The 16,844-nt window shown below is 42.9% G+C and overlaps 1 protein-coding gene across 1 annotated transcript in view; it reads right to left on the reverse strand.

The window, feature by feature from the left end:
- Positions 1–16,844, reverse strand: part of Ank3 (ankyrin 3) — a 368,541-nt gene that overhangs the window by 60,949 nt on the left and 290,748 nt on the right. Inside the window, exons 27-28 of the mRNA XM_023706118.1 lie at positions 13,149–13,373; positions 10,061–10,215 (exon numbers count right to left, since the gene is read on the reverse strand). Coding sequence (XP_023561886.1) covers positions 10,061–10,215; positions 13,149–13,373 — 380 coding nt within the window. The remainder of the gene's footprint in view (positions 1–10,060; positions 10,216–13,148; positions 13,374–16,844) is intronic.

Raw genomic sequence — 16,844 nt, forward strand, 5'->3', positions numbered from 1 at the left:
GAGAGAGAGAGAGAGAGAGAGAGAGAGAGAGAGAGAGAGAGAGAGAGAGAACAAACTAAAAGGATAAGAGGAACATTCTGAAATATGTAGTTTAGGCCAAGAAAAAAAAGGTAAATTCTCACTCACTGGTTACTGACTCTGGGTGGCTCCCTTGCTGTTTGGCTCTCATAGCATTTTGGTCCCACAGGGATCTGACATTCAGAGCAAAAATGGTTTGCCTGCATGGACTTAGCCGGTTAGCTGGACAGTCGAGCTGAGAACGAAGGCCTCAGAAAGGGGCCAGTGACGCCATTGGCATCACTTCAACCACTATTTTGTGTCTTTGCAGACTGCCTGGCACACAGGTGATAGCTGCCCAATGAATAAGTAATGAATAGATCTGCAAATACCTGGGGGCAAGTGGTGACATGATTCAGGATTGGCCTGATCTATACACAGACAGACCTGCCTCCCTGCTTAGTGCTGAGCTTCCGCATGAGTAACATAGTTTCTTTCCCTGCAGCAAGTGAGACAGCACTCCCAGTACGGGACAAATGGTTGTGGAGATCCTACTACAATGATGAATAAGTAATAGGACTGACATCATGTTCTTAAAAAGGCTACTCTTCGCTGGCCCCACCCCCTGGCATACTGAGCCTGCCACCGAGACTGGGCATGGTGGTGCACGCCTGTAATCCCAGCGCTATGGAAGCTGAACACAGCAGGATCACTACGAGTCTGAGCTGCAGAGTGGGACCCTGAACGAAATACATAAAAAAGTCATACATTCATGGTTCGGGGCAGACAGGCCAAGCTGGAAGGACAGGAGTTTGCATCTGCTTCTATCAGCACAAGGAAGAATATCAGTTACCACAAATGCTGCAAAAAGCAGGAATTAAATTTAAATGAATAGGAATCCCTTTGCCAACAGAAATACTCTTGAAGCTTTTAAATGATCTCTGATTTTGCCCCGTTCTTACACGCATGTGGGGAAATAGCTCCATAACATGGCAGAACAGAGAAACAACTCTCTTGCTCAGACCAAATCGCGTTTCTCAGGCTACCTGTGATGTGGTTATGTGCGAATGTGAGTCATCCATGAAATGGATACAAATGACCTCTAGGCTGTGTATTGGATGGTTTCTACACTGAGGGTTTAAATTCTAGTTGGGTGGATGTTCACATATGTATGTATGTACATACGTATTTGGTACAGGGTCTCACTATGCAGCTCAGACTTGTACTGATCCTCATATTTTCAGCCTCCACAGCACTGGGATTACAGGTGTGCACCACCATGGGGCAGAGCCAGCATGGCATGTGGTACAGGGGATCTAATCCCAGTGCCTGCACTTGCCTAAGCAGGTACTTAGTCCGCTAAGCTATCTTCTCAGCCCCAGGTGGATGTTCTGCTCAGCTTACTCCTCTAAGAACAGAGTATTTGGGCTGGAGAGATGGCTCAGTGGTCTAAAGCACCTACTTGAAACAAGCTTGGCAAAGCACAAGGACCGCGGTTCGATCCCCAGCACCACATGCCAGCCAGACCCGCCCCCTGGTGGGCTGAGCTGGCCACATGCACACACAATAAATAAAATGTAATAAATAAAAATAAATAAATATTTAAACAAATAAATAAATTAAATTAAAAATAAAAAAATTTCTAAAAAAAAAAAAAAGAACAGAGTATTTAATATTGGCAGGCAGAAACAATGACAACATTGGGACGTTAGCCCTCAAAGGGCCAATCTGGCTAGCCTGGCTACGAGGGAAGTCATTGTAGACAAGAGCCCAGAACTCAAAGCTAGCTGTATAACCAGAGTCCTTGGCCCTGGGCACGCCCTAAGCTCAGCCCTGTCTCCTCCTCTACAAGAAAAGTGCAGGGCGTTCCTCCTGGGGTGGGTACAGTAAGTGAATGACATGAAATCCTGGCGCCTTTCTGTTGTTGTAGTAACTTACAAAGCTTATCTTTTCTCTCCAAGGTCAGTAGTATCGGAGACGGAGACGGGATAACCAGAGCTGATCTGTTGCGGACGTAAGGGAATGCACAAGTTGGATTTTTAAAACAATCACCTTCTTTCTATGTCACATCTTTACAAAGTATAGGCCTGAATTACAGTTTCATTCAATTCTAAAAGAAAATTTTAGCAGTAACCAAAAAATACAATCAGATAAAACGAGGAAATGAAGAAAAGATAAATTTAGTGCACTGAACTCTAGTTGAAGATTCTGAGGAATAATATCACGCTTATAATACAGTCACTGAAATATTTCAGAAAATGACAGGCACTCCTCTTTGGAATTAAAAGCTCAGCTTCATCTGAATATGTAACTTCTATAACAAGATCACCCACAACCTGACAGGGAAAAAGAACCCCTAACTGACATAACTTGATCTTTCTTTGGCATAAACTTAACGGTATCTTTTCAAAGTTTTAAAAAGTTATATAAAATATAACTAGTTTCATGGAAAGCAGAAAGGCTCCATGTGGCTCATACAGTTGTAGTAATTTAATCCATATCCTTATTCAATTTCAGCCTATTATTTACGTCCATCTCAGTGAGCCTGTTTTATGTCTGTAACTAGAGTAGAAGCCTTTTTTGCTACCATATTTACACAAGAGCTAGGTGTTCATGATACAGAATGTCTGGAAACAATGACTTCCTCGCTTGCTTCCCCTCTAGTTTAGCTAGGAGTAATTTTTGACAATTTTGTATTTTAAAGCTCTTTCAAAACTAATTCTAGTCATATGTTTCTGAGGTATAAAAATCAAGGAGATGTGGTTAATGGTTGAATGCTCTTTTCAGTCAAGCTTACAATTACTTTATATCCCGTGTACAGAACGAACGTCACTTCCCTGGAATCTTGCATTGCATCCAGCTTCCCCTCTCGTTTCTTCTAGAAAGTTGCTTTCTCTCTTGGGTATGCAGCACTGAGTGGCTGAGGTCAGGTGCTACCAAAAGTGGAGCGTGCGCCTGGGCAAATTAACTTCTTCATTCATTCAAAACATTGAAGGGAAGTGACAGTTCTGTGCCGAGCTGGGCTGAATGTCCTGGCTGGACCATTGCAGACTTCACAGTCCACCATGAAGGTGACAGAGGTCAAAGCGGCACACAGCAAAAGATCAGGTACTTTTACCAGGTGGCCCTCACATTCTGGGGGCTAGGGCAGGCTTCCTGCGAGAAGGACAATGGGGGAGAGGCAGTCCGGCCACAGTGGAATAACCATTCTAGGGTTTTTCTCCCTGACTGCAGATGCACAGGCGTGTGGGCTTTGTATCTGCTTCTCCTAATCTCCCCAAAGTCCCACACTTGCTTATGTTTCCATGTGCACAAATAGAAATATAGTTCTCAGGCAACTAATTCCATGACGTCACTCTTCAGCCCTTTGTTTAAACTGTTACTACTGTATCCAGGGGAAAGAGCAATCAGGTAATATAATGCTAGGAGAAAGCATCCAAGTTCAGTGCCGTGGATCTGTCACCCAGCGCAGCACAGGTGGAGAGCCCTGAGCTCCCAGGGACCAGGTGGTGTCTGCATCCACACGGAGCAGCAGGGCTGGGGCCCAGCCGCTCGGGGCTGCTGTGCTGCCCTCCAAGCCTAGCAGACCTCTGTGCCGTGGGCACACATGGGGCGGGCTGTCTGAGGTCACTGCTTTGTCCTTATGACACTCCACAAAGACGTCTAATTGCTGGCAAATCGACACATACAGACACGTACACATACGGCTCCATTAACGAATGTGCACTTGCTTGCACTCGCCTTTCACGTCCCAGCCAGTTCTTTGGGACACTGTCCTGATACGGTGCCTTTTGCAATACTGAGCTTCAGACTATGCTCCTGACTCAAAATGCCAGGCTGCAAACAGGCCAGCATGTTGTTAACATTGAACTAATTGATGTTCTTGCTTACATTTTTATTTATTTTTATATTTTCCTACCTCAGCTACATGCTGATTTGGTCAGCTTAATTTTTTCTTAACCCTTTGGAGTTTTTCCAACATTGTTGCTACTAGATTCTTCCGACAGATGGTGCTGTGTACAAGATAAAGCTGCATATTTTATTTCTTGGTGCCCAACTGCTTCTGATGACTTGAGGCTTTCAGATTACTGTCCAATTTTAATTGGGCAATTAAAGACAGGTCCAACCGATATGAACCAAAAGGACGACTTTTACCCAAGAAGTCTGCTCCTGAGGTATTGTAAATGTAGTTACACAGAACTAGAAAATTTATGGTACATAAGAAGAATCTACTTCTCTTTCCCACTTTGGTTGCAGTCACTGAACCTAACATACACTGTTGTAAAAACGTCTTTTGCTTTCGTAGGAAAGTCAGCCTCTAACAAGTGAGAAGGTGCCTTGCTGGCCTTATGAAATTGAGGAACGCTAGTTACGTGCTGTTCCAATCCTGTGACTGGGATTTTAAAGTGAGGGCATAACTGATTCATTCAGGTATCTCCAAAGTCTTCTACGTGATAGTTAGCAACAATTATTGTTTAAAACCATAAGGATAAATAAAACTTAGTCTAGGGGCCGGGGAGATGGCTCAGTGGAATAAGCGCTTCCCTGGCAAGCGCAAGGGCCTGAGTTCAATCCCCAGTTCCGCAAAAAAAAAAAAAAAAAAACAAAAAAAAACCAACAACAACAACAACAAAAAACTTGGTCTGTACTCGGCAAAGCAGGATCCTCCAGCATAAAAATAATTTAAGCTTCATCCATAATTTTAAATGCTCTTACAGTCACATAAGAATTAAAAAGGAATTGGTGAGATTAATTGGAATGACTTTCTTCCACCCCAGTATGTACAAAATATTATTTCAATGTACAACCACTGTCAAAATTAGTGAGATATACACTTGAAAGAGGATAGAAATCTCCATGTATCTGAAGGCTGAAATTTCCAGCACATTCTGATTTGTATTAGCATGGTCCTCTTATTTTTTGTTTTTTTGTTTGGATTTTTGAGACAGGGTCTTGCTTTGTAGTGCAGGCTGGCCCTGAACTACTATTAGGTAGCGCAGGCTAGCCTGGACCTTGAGGCGGTCGTCCCGCCTCAGCCTCCTGAGGGTGGGGTCACAGGCACGGCCACCGTGCCTGGCTGTCTCAGCACCATCTTAGCTGCTCTCCAGCACGTGCTGCTGCTGACTGAACTGAACAGCTCAGACTGGAACATTTCTCAGGCTCCTTGATTTGTATGCTGAGGACCTTGAAGAGGAAGGGTCTTCCTATTCCTAAGTATTCCCAGCTCCAACATAACCCCAACTGCAAAGCAACCCTTGGGATCTGACTTCAGAGGTGCACTGAGTTTGATTCAGCGGCATAAGCCTTCCACTAAAGTTACAGAGTGGAATCAGAGTGTTGCGCCTCTCGGTGACGTGGAGGGGGTACAGCCTTTGTGTCTGGCAGTGTCTTTTCTCTCCGCAGAGAAAGCTCTAATTGATAGGAGCACAGAGAGGCTCTGCTAACAAGGAGATAAGGCGCTCCTGGCCCTCGCTGGCTTGTGGCAAGGCTGGTCCTGTGCCCCCGAGGCAGATGCCTTCTGTCATTTGAGCCTCTTCCTTCAGAAAAGCCTGGTTCCCACACTTGCTGTCTAGCAAGCACTGAAGCTTCTCTCCCTGGGCTTGCTTAAGAGGGACAGAAAAGGACCTTCATCTCCTCCCTTTTTATTTCTGTGCAACTCCACTTTTTCTTGAATATATACTATATCTGAGTCATAAAATGCTTAGGTCACTAATGGGGAATGTAAATGCCAGGTGGCACTTTCTGTGACATTTTTGTTTTACAGGCATAGTTCACCAGAGAAGACAGAGCTGAAGGACTACAGTGGAGAGCCAGGAGCCCTGACTCGGAAGTCTAGCCCTATGATTACTTTGTGACTGCTGCGGTGGCGGTGAAGATGTGTCTCGCTCACACGGTTTATGTCTGCAATTTGGGAAATGGGGTTCACTTGGAGTGGACAGAACACTACAGGTACATAGGCTTGGCCAGCGGACAGTAGTTCTGAGAACATTAAAAGTGCCCCTTTGTGCTTAGGCCAGTGTCGGGCAATGGGACGGGCAAGTGGAAGAGGCGAGATCTCCGACCCCGCCCGCTCTCCCACCCGACTTATGTGGCAGCTTGACACCACGTGACTGGTTCTCGTGCAGCGGCACCGCGGGAGGAGCTTTCCACGCGTTATCTCACCTACTGCCCATTCATTCCCTAGGGAGCCCTGCACTCTGCACACTTAAGCTAAGGCTTAGAGAGACTTGCGGTGACGGTCACAGTTAGCAAGAGCCCGAGCCAGGATGGGAATTCTGGTCTGTGTGACCTCCGCGGATCATGGCATTGTGATCCTAACCAGCACACTGCTCAACTCTTCCTCCTCCTCCTGCTTCTCCTCCTTCTCCAATCTATCTTTCCCTGAAATCATTCTGACAAATTTGACTATCTATGGAATGGTGTTGTATATTTTGAAGCACTTCAGAACAGATCTGATCTCTATAGTTATGCTATTTAGTAAAAGCCATGATCAAAATATTGGCTAAGATGATTTTTTAAAATAGTTGCATGTTGAAACTTCAGACAAGGCCATCATATGTAGTAAAGAAACGCGGCCTGCCATTCCCAGAGAGCAGGCAGCACTCAGGACAGAGGGGCATGCCACTGCTTCTCTAACAAGTCTGACAGTGGCTGTGTCTAGGGCTTCATTTGTATAAGCAAATGTAGGACTGAGGCCTAGATGAAAACTGGTATGTTGAAAATAAAATGAACACATCTCAGTACAAAATCATACCTTCAATATACCTTAAATTAAGAAAAAAGCTTACATTTGCCTGGAAGGGTATAGTATAATCTTTGAAAATGAAGAATATAAAATTAGAACACTTAAGAGTTCGCCAGAAATGCACCGTCCAATGAGCTAGGCATCGGCTCCCTTAGATGTGTGAAATTAATTGAAATGCAACAAAATTAAAAATCTACTTCCTTGCGCACTAATTTCTTTCTTTCTTTCTTTCTTTCTTTCTTTCTTTCTTTCTTTCTTTCTTTCTTTCTTTCTTTCCTTCCTTCCTTCCTTCCTTCCTTCCTTCCTTCCTTCCTTCTTTCTTTCTTTTTTTGTATTTTAGGGAAGGGTCTGCAGAGTGTTAAGGGTCTCATTACTAGATCAGACTCGTAGTGATCCACCTGTTTACAGCCTCCCAAGGGCTAGGATTACAGCCTAATCACCTTTTAAGAGTCATGAGCCACATGTGACTTCCGATTCCTATACTGGGATAGCTCAGAGAAACATCGTCACCAGCAACTTATCTCATTAAATGTGCAAACTGCATGAATGACTCTTCTCCGATACCCAATCTAGACCCAATCTAATCTGAATGAGAGCTAAAGGTGTAAATACTGCAGCGCTTGTACTTTTTGTTTTAATTCTAATTTATATTCTCTCTTTTTAAATGCATTTAGTACAGAGTCTACAGGGTCTCACTACACAGATCAGACTCATAGTAATCTCCTGTTTTCAGTCTCCCAGGCACTGGGATTACAGGTGCTCACCACCACACCCAGTCTCAATCACCATCTCAGCGTGCCCAAGGGGTGGGGCCAGCATGGCAGGCCCCAGATAAAACCCTGGTCCTTTTGTCTGCCTAAGCAGGTGCTTTAGTCTGCTGAGCTATCTGGCCTGCCCTTTGTATTCTCTTTTAAAAAAATTTAAAAATCTAAATTTGTATAGGAATTTTCACTGTCGAGTTAGCATCCTTTCCATAACATACATGTTTTTAAGTTAAGTATGATACTATTAAAATGCTGGGAAAAATATAGAGAACTAGATTTTCATCCCAGCCCTAATACTTGGTAAAGTGTCTTCAGGCGAGTTACTGGATTTCTGTGAATTTCAGTTTGCTTATCTTTAGAGGGAGAACAAGGCACTGCGTTTGTAGTGCTGGTGCCTTCTTTCCCACATGTAGTAAGAAGGAACTCGTAAGTTCTCGGGAGCGTGGGAGCAGTTGTTGGTGGCACAGTCTCTCTCTACCGCACTGTAAGGACATCTGCAAAATTCACGGTGACGCTGTGCAGTGAAGTTCTGTATCATTTCTAAACTTTTTTTGTGTGTGTGGAACCAGGGATTGAACTCAGGCCCTTGCACTTGCCAGAGAAGCACTTATTCCACTGAGCCATCTCCCTGGCCCCGTTTCTAAACTTCTAAAAAATATTTTGTATTCTCTTTAAAAATAAAAAAAAAAATTTAAAAATTCATGGTTGGGTATGACTATACCCAGTATCTAATTTTTGGCACAACGTTCTTTTTTTACACAGAATGAGCATGACAGTGACATAACCGACGCTCATCAAGGGTTCCCGATGTGACAAGGACTGTGGGCTCACAAGTGCTTCCTTTTTTCTTTTCTTTAGACTGCCGAGCCATCTCGCCGGCCCTCACAAGCGCTTCCCCACATCATCTGCCTCAGCAGTAGCCCTGAGAGGCAAGGAAGGTCACCTCTGCTTCACAGAAGCTGCGGCTCACGGTGGTCAAGGCACACGCTCGGTGTCACCGCTCAGACACGCTATTTCTGTCTGGCCCCTTTGTCCACACTATGAGCCCACCTCCGTGCACTGCAGAACTCAGTAAATTAAATAAATCTGAACTTTATGGAATATAAAGTATATTTCCATAAGGCCACTATTAAAATGGCTGCTGGATTTGTAATGAGCAGGAAGGCACCGTGAAGTAATGATCCTCTAATGCCTTATCCACAGGAGCTGTTTTCATGAAGTTGACTCTAATTTTTTTTCACATGTTCAAAGGAAAACTACATAAACATTTACTTTCAAAAGCAGGCTATTACTAATGTCTACTATGAAAAATGGCTACGGTTCCAAGGATCTGACAACCTTAAAAAGGTGTGGGAAAGACTGACCCGCTCAGCTGATCTTACTAAGCTAAAGAAAAAGACACCAAAGCAGCACAGACACCAACACTTATGCTGCAGCTTAGAAATGAACTGTGATGACCAGGAATGACGGCACACACCTATAATCCCAGCACTCAGGAGGCTGATGCAGGAGGATCATTGCGAGTTTGAGACCAGCTGGGCTACCAAGTAAGCTCAAGGCCAGCCTGAACTTCACAGACAAACCTTGTCTCAAAAAAAAAAAAAAAAAAAAAAAGGAAACAAATTGTGGCCCAAGAGATATAAAAAATTCATGGTGGACATTAAAATAAACTAGAAGAAAATTAAATGAGCCTAAGGAGCCTGTAAATAATTCCAAGAATGAATTGCGAGCTTATCTTCTGAAGTGTCTGTACACTTTTAAGATCTACCTGTTACCATTTCTCCTTCATCTTACCCATTTTTTTTTTTTTTTTTGGAACCAGGGATTGAACTCAGACCCTTGCACTTGCCAGGGAAGTGCTTATTCTACTGAGCCATCTCCCTGGCCCCATCTTACCCATTTTTGGCTTAGAAAACTTTCTTGGATTTTTTGAAAGATAGATACATTCGATTAAAATGTTAAGTGAAATAAATACAAACTTAAATACCACATGAGTTTCTTTTATGTTTGAAACCTGAAGTATGAATAAACTAAAGAACAAAATAAGAGAGAGATCTTTTGCAAGAGGGAACGAGTCTACCAGGCAGAGGGAGGCGAGAGGGAGGGAGGGTTGGGGAAGTAAAACTAGGAAGATGTGCTAGGTCCATGTACCAGCTCCCCACGATGACTGTGGCCTTTATGTCCTGTAAACAGGCAGTGATCAAAATAAAATCTTAAAACAATAAAGTGAAACAGCTGCTAGAATGCTTGCACAGCTGTATGCTGTGTGTACGGGGGGGGGGGCACAGCTAAATTTGTCACATTAAATGAAATTGTGTGCCTCAGTTTAGAAACCAGCAGTCACTGCAAGGGATCTTGTGTGGAATTCATAGAGTTTCATTTAGCCTCAACATTCCTTTGACTTCTTCTTCTTTTTTTTCCCTCCAGTACCAGGGATCGAACTCAGGGCCTTGCACTTGCCAGTCAGGTGCGTATGCCCCTGAGCTACCTCCCCAGCCCTTCCTTTGACTTCTACTGCAAATATTTCCAGCAGCAAAGAGCGATCGATCGTTACCTTCATCCATGCCATTAAGCAACTCCGTCAGATCTTCGTTTTTACTATCAAATTGATGTTCCTTCCATGTTTCACCATTTTCACTTCGAAGAACGATCAGTTCTCTCTCTTTTCCTCTCATGGACCCAAAGTGAGGGATTTCCACTATGACAGGGCTGGAAAAAAACCCACATTATTTTGGCATTAAGCAAAACACATTGATAAGTGTACTAAAAAAATGTTTCATTAACAGCATTCATTTGAAAATCAGAGGTGCCACTCAGGTGGGGAATGATTTCAAAGCTGCAGAATCATTTGCTAGTCAAATAATATGCATTCGAAGCCTGAGAACATGCCATCAGTCATTCACTCACAACAATTCCTGAAGGCCTACTGTACGTTAGGCACTGGATTTAATGGGGCAAATATTTAGCACACAGTAGTAATAAATTTGAATCACGGAATTGAAAGTTATTAAAATAGGCCATACAAAAGAAAGTTGGTCCATTTCTTTAAAAACACAATAGGTATATTATACAAAATGCTAATGACTTAAAAGGACACAGTCATTTCTTTCAAAAATATATACATTCCTAGCTTGAAGACTGTTACATTTTTTATTTTTACTTATTTTTTTATTTTAGGGAAGGGTCTACAGAGTGTTCAGGGTCTCACTACTAGATCGGACTTGTAGTGATCTGCCTGTTTACAGCCTCCCAAGAGCTGGGATTACAGGTGCGTGCCACCATGCCCAATCTTAATTGCTGGCTCTATGAGACCCAGGGGCAGGGCCGGCAAGGAAAGCCCGGGAATCAAATCCCCAGCCCCTGCGCCTGCTTACAACATTTTTTAACTTTAGCAATAAAATGATCAATTTGATAATCTATTCCCTCCAACAGTCAATTTCCATGACTTTCATGCCCTGTAGCTACAATGGTTTCTCTGATTTTCAATAGACAGTGGGCAGCTTCACTTCCCGGCTCTAGTAGAACCTGCATAGGCATAGGAAAACTTCCTGAAAAAGCCCGTGTTGGCTTGAAATTATGACACAAAGATCTACTGATTGGTGACAGTGTCCTTTTGCAAAGGAATGTAAAAGAATGGCTGCAAATTGAGGATTGCCAATCAAGCCGTGAGAAATAATTTTGCTAAATTTTAAAATGGGATTGATACTGAAAGAGATGGATGGAAGTAAGCAGACCACAATCACACACAGTTCATGGAGTTGGATTGTGCAGCTTTATTTCATGACGTTTAAGTAGACAGTATCACTATTTTCCTACAGAGGTTGTATGAAACCTCATGCCTTAACCTCTGTACTTAGGTTCATGTAGTACTAGAAAGAACAATTAAATAGGCATAGCAGAGAAATGGATAATCATAGTAAAAGCACAGATACTTGATTTCTTACAGAAATATTCACTTTAAATGGGGATGATCAATATGACAATTTTAGTTTTGGCAAAATAATTATAATTCGAATCAGGATTTTAAAAATAATTTCTATGAACATGTATTCTTTAATAGGTAGAAGTGAAAGCAGCTGCGCCTCAGGCTAATAATTTTCAGTTATTAAGGTATTTATCAAGAGTTTTTTACCCAGGCCTTGTATTTAGGCATTGTAGATTATTCTAATTTTTTTTCCAACCAGATACAATCTTTGCAGGTTAATGGCTCTGATACTGTCTCTGTAAATATTTAAGGGATGTGGCTGTGTGCATAACATTCAGCACTACTGGAGAGAAGGTATAAACAAGGTCTTTGACCAAGGAGAAAGCCAAGCATAACTTTTCATAACAGGTTTCTTCATGCAAATTGCCACGGCCAATATACCATCCAAACAAACAAGCGAACAGACAGCAAATACCAACTAGGTCAGCTGAAGACAAAACGAAGCAGTTCAACAGCTCAAGACAATAGTCTGTCTTCTACCTGCTCACTTTTCTTTAGCCATCTTGCGTTCCCAGCACTCTTAGAAACCACTGTACTTATTAATGGCATTTTCTTCTCAAAGCACTAGTTCACACAGCACTCCCAAGTGCTTTCTTTTAAAGAAAAGATCTAATGATACACACATGGGGACACACAGACACGCACACGCACACCACACCCCACTGATAGCTCATGTTGACTCAAAGCCTGCCAATACCTTCTCTTACACAGTGTTAAAGACTATTAGTCTGACTTAAAAATATATTCAGAGGAAACATTTCAAATAAAATCAAGGTGTACAGAAGCACAAAATCATGAAAGCGGAATGCTTGCGGTGAGTGCCACATGCTCGACGAGCACACGAGAGCGGGTGGGCTACGCGGGGTCAAGCACGATGGGCTTCTCTTCTTTCAGTGACGCACATCAACTGAAAGCAATTGAAGGAAAAAAAAAACTTAAAGAATAAAAATAAACTCAAGACAAGAATAAGACGATGAATGTGACAGAAAAAAATTGAAAATGGAAAAAAATTGTAGACATTCTGTATCTTGTCTATAAAGGTCCTACCCAATAAATTTTGTCCCTTGAGGCCCAAGCTGCAGGATTCGGCTAACCAAGCTCTCACCCTCAGTTACAGGGGGAGGATTGGTAGGAAGATGCAGTTTACTGAATAACATCCATGCAGCAGGAAGAGAAACGAGAAGGGGAGACCGTGAACAGAGTGCCGGCCACGACGGAGCCTGCCTGCCTCGCACCCAAGTGCCACCTCAGAGAAAGCATTCGATTTGCTTTGGCTCTCTGTAATCTACTCCGTCACCACGGGCTGTGTCCCTAAGAATTCTCTTGCAGAGGACATGTCCCCAGAGGAGGCGTCTATGCCCTGCACTCACACAATCCCAGCGCTCGTGTTTTCCCTAGGGATGGTGCCGTGCACGGGCTCAGCAGAGAGCATGCTGCTGGTTAGTGACAGCCTCGCCCAGCAAACCAAGTTAGGGAAGAAGGGTCAGCCTCGGACAGCCGTTCACAGAATCACACACTTTGCTGTCACTGGCACTTCACAGAAAGTAGCCTCCATTAGATCCAACTAAGGCATTTCCATCGTTAACTCTAAGAGTTAACACAGGGAAAGAAATTCATCAAAGAGGTGGGGAGAGGGATTAAAATCGACCAAACTTACCCTAAAAATTGTGCCCCTGCAGGACCCATTTCTACCAGCCTACTGGCTAATCCCTCTCCTTCCACCATGGGGGGTGGGTTGGCCAGTTTATGTCTCTTTACCAAGCGGCAGGTGATACGGGTGGGGGCCGTACACTTGCGCGGGGGAATGATGATCCTCATCCCGTGGTGCCGGCTTCCCCGCATGGAGCCGCCTCTTGCATCCACCATGAAGCTGACCAGAAACCTGCAGGGAGAAGACCAGAGACCGGGTCAGGGCGAGCATCAGGCCCTCCTGCACAGCAGGTGCAGGGTCCACATTTCCAGGTGGAAAGCGATCGACAATACAGCTATCAGCTCCTTGAAGAGCAGTGGGTAGCAAATACGGTGGAGTCACATCAAACATGCATTTCACTTGTGCCCTGGGGAAAGACTGAAATGCAGCTTACTCTGGCTGGGATGTGCCCCCACCCCACCAGGAGCCAACTGCCTTGGGGGACGCTCACACTGCAGGAAGAGTATCTCAAAGCTGGAATAAAGTCTACCCATTAAGGAAACACCTGTCTGGGCTTGGTTGCTGGTTTATGGTATCTTGAAGGGCTCTTCTATCTACACGTGATTGCCACCCTCTGCTGGCTACAGACTCTCTTTACCCTGCAGGCAAAATGAAACTCCACAGTACATCTTAGTACCCAGGACTCCCCAGCGGGAGCGATAGCTAATTACGCCAGCACTCTAGTGTTTACTAAGATGAAACAGAATACAAAAATAAAGGTAAGTGACTAGATCTGCTAAAACAATTTTGATGGAAAAGGATTAAATCCTTTCAGTATAAATATGAACTTGAAAGCTGTTTTATAGCACCTATATTTAAATATTTTACACAGCAATATAAAAATAAAACTTTTTTGTTTGAGACAAGGTCTCGTTGGCCTTAATCACGAACCTTCTGCCTCAGTCTTTTGTATGCTGGAATTATAGGCACTGTTTTGTTAGAAAATGTCTCTAAATTACATAATCCAATTGTTGGCTTTTTTATTAAGGCTAAAAAGGAAAAACAATTTCTGTGCACAGAGATATGCAATGTAACCAAATGAGCAGTGCATGTCTGAGTAGGACATACTGGGATCCCTGCCTCTGTCCTGAGGAAATTCAGCATCGCTGTCGGCGTGACGAGCACGCTGGCCAACGCAGACACCGGTCCGTCTGAGGCTGGACTGCACGGCACAGAGGGGGCTCGCAACACACACCTCACACCTAATTCTCACACTGGAACTGTGCCCAGTGTCAACAATGAGAAAGGTTTTTTTTTTTTTTTCTTTTCATTTGTCAGTGTAACAGTGAGAAAGTTGTTTGAGTTTCTAAAGTAAATTTGGAGAGAAAGCATGATCCCATCCATCAAAATCCACGGGCTGAATGTTTGCAATCTGTGCTTAGCAATGAGCTGGGTGAGACTACATGACTAACACTACCACGAAGAGGGACAGACGGGGACAGGACTCTACACAAACAGTGTGGAGAGAGCGGAAGGGTTGATCAACATGAAACTGAGCCGGCTACCAAAATGTCACACTTGAATGGACAAATGTTGTGGCTAAGATGAGTGCATGGATGAACCAAAAAATCTCTCCCTGAGTTTTGCTTATGCGTAGTGTATGGTTGGTGCTTGTTAAAATCCACCTATTGTGCTAATTCAACCTCACAGGACAAGAGACTTAGCAAGCGTGGAAATGCTGTATGCACTGTATGTACAGTTCCTTTTATTCAATAACATTACAAGACACACTGGTTCACTTTCCACACCCATTCCCTACATTTTCTATGCAAAAAAGTCATGCAACACAATTGATAGGAACAAGTAGCAACCAATGAATGTGATATTTAATAATATTTGCGTTTGTTAATATGTAAACTACAACAGAAACTTTACAAATGGGCCTGAATGGGTGTTTCTAGTTTTGTGGGCAGGAGGACAAGTGTTGACACACTACAGACACCAACACAACCAGACTTGAGAAAAATTAACATAAATTAAAGATACAATAGGATGGTTCACGTCAAGGACATGGTCATCACCTGGAATCATACTGAGGAAGTGGAGAAGAATAGCTGCAAAATAATTTAGAAAGCAAATGGGAAAAATTAATAGATAATTAGCAGCAAGCAACAGAAAATGTCAATGACAAGCAAAGGAAAATAAAAGCCATCAGAAAGTAAAACCATAGCATTTGGCATCTGTGGAGCGACCTGGAAATATGTTTGCCTTAGAGGTCTGTACACACTACTCCAGGAACTTGATTCTAGTGAAATATTTTCAAGTGTACACGACTCTACTTTTCCTTTTTTAAGTAAGTAATTCCTCTGTTCTGCCGCACAAGTCACTGTCTTCAAGAAAAGTCCAAGGGAAATGGTACACCATATATGGAGAGACCTCCCCACCTTCAATGTGTAGATAAATCAGGTTCTCACTGTATTATCTTATGTGTCCTCAACTAAATTCAGAACACTCCATCGTGATGTTGGGTATACAGTGGCGGCTCTGCAGCGAAAGTTCACAAGCGAGAGTCCAAAACCTTTCCAACACATCTGCCATGGATGGTATCCTCACCATTAAAGTTTTTTTCTTTTAAAGTTGGGCTTCTTTGCATTTACAATTTTAGGCTCACCTCTAAAAATATTTTAGGCCATTTAAAGTGAATATTATTCTACCAATTCACTGTTCCTTGTGCATCACAGAACCATAGTGTACTGAATCAAAGGCCACCAGGCAGTTTATAGTTTACAAAGTACTTTTATAGAAATGACTGCCATTTGAATGGTACATTGCATTGATTTCTTGAAGTTCTAGAATCAGAAGTCAGAATTTGATCATGATGCTTTACCCTAACGCACTCCTGAGTGTCAGACTTACCATCTGCAAGAAAGGAGGACAATGAGAAGCACCTGTGTCACAGCAGCGGGTGACGTTTCAAATAGGTATTAAATGAGAGAAGTACACATAGGGGATAAAGCGCAATGCCAGGTGCAGGAGAAGAGCCGGGTGGACATCAGCCGCTGCCCTGGGCTTTGAGTAGAAGCAGCAGGAAATGCTCCGTGTAATACACGACACCTCCCAAACATGAACTATTAACTTATTCAGTTTTTAACTGTCCCTTGTCCTTGGTCACAACTAACTTATGGCCTCAGTGTCAATTCCAAAGGCAAAAATACCTTGAAATAGTCTTTTTGTTTTGTTTTGGTCCTGGGAATCAAGCTCAGGACCTTGTATTTCCCAAGTAGGTGCTGTGTCACTGAGCTATAGCCCTGGCTTCTTGAGAATAGTCTTTAACCAATTATTTTTATACTATACATAAGGAAATGAATTATTTCAAGTTTGCATTGCTTAACTGGTAAAAAAAAATGTATCCAGTACTCAAAGCTACCTTGATGTATTGATTTAGTTATCAAAGCAAATTGCCCTTTAGCTCCTGCCTGGGATTGTGCTGGCTGACAGTCGGCAGTGAGCAGGCTGTTCGAGGGGGCCCTATTCAGCACTTTTGATAGACATGCATTTGTAAATTCACTTTTTAAAAGTGAATTTCTATGTTATCTTATAAAATTCAAATCTTTTTAAAAAATTATAACTAAAAAACTTAACTGCAATTCTGTTTCAGGAATATAGACGGTACCTGCTATCACTTGGAAGTGTTCCAAGTTTTTGGTTTTTTTTTTTTTTTTT

This window comes from Octodon degus, unplaced genomic scaffold (genome assembly GCF_000260255.1).
Source record: "Octodon degus isolate 3935 unplaced genomic scaffold, OctDeg1.0 scaffold00240, whole genome shotgun sequence".
Lineage (NCBI taxonomy): Eukaryota > Metazoa > Chordata > Mammalia > Rodentia > Octodontidae > Octodon > Octodon degus.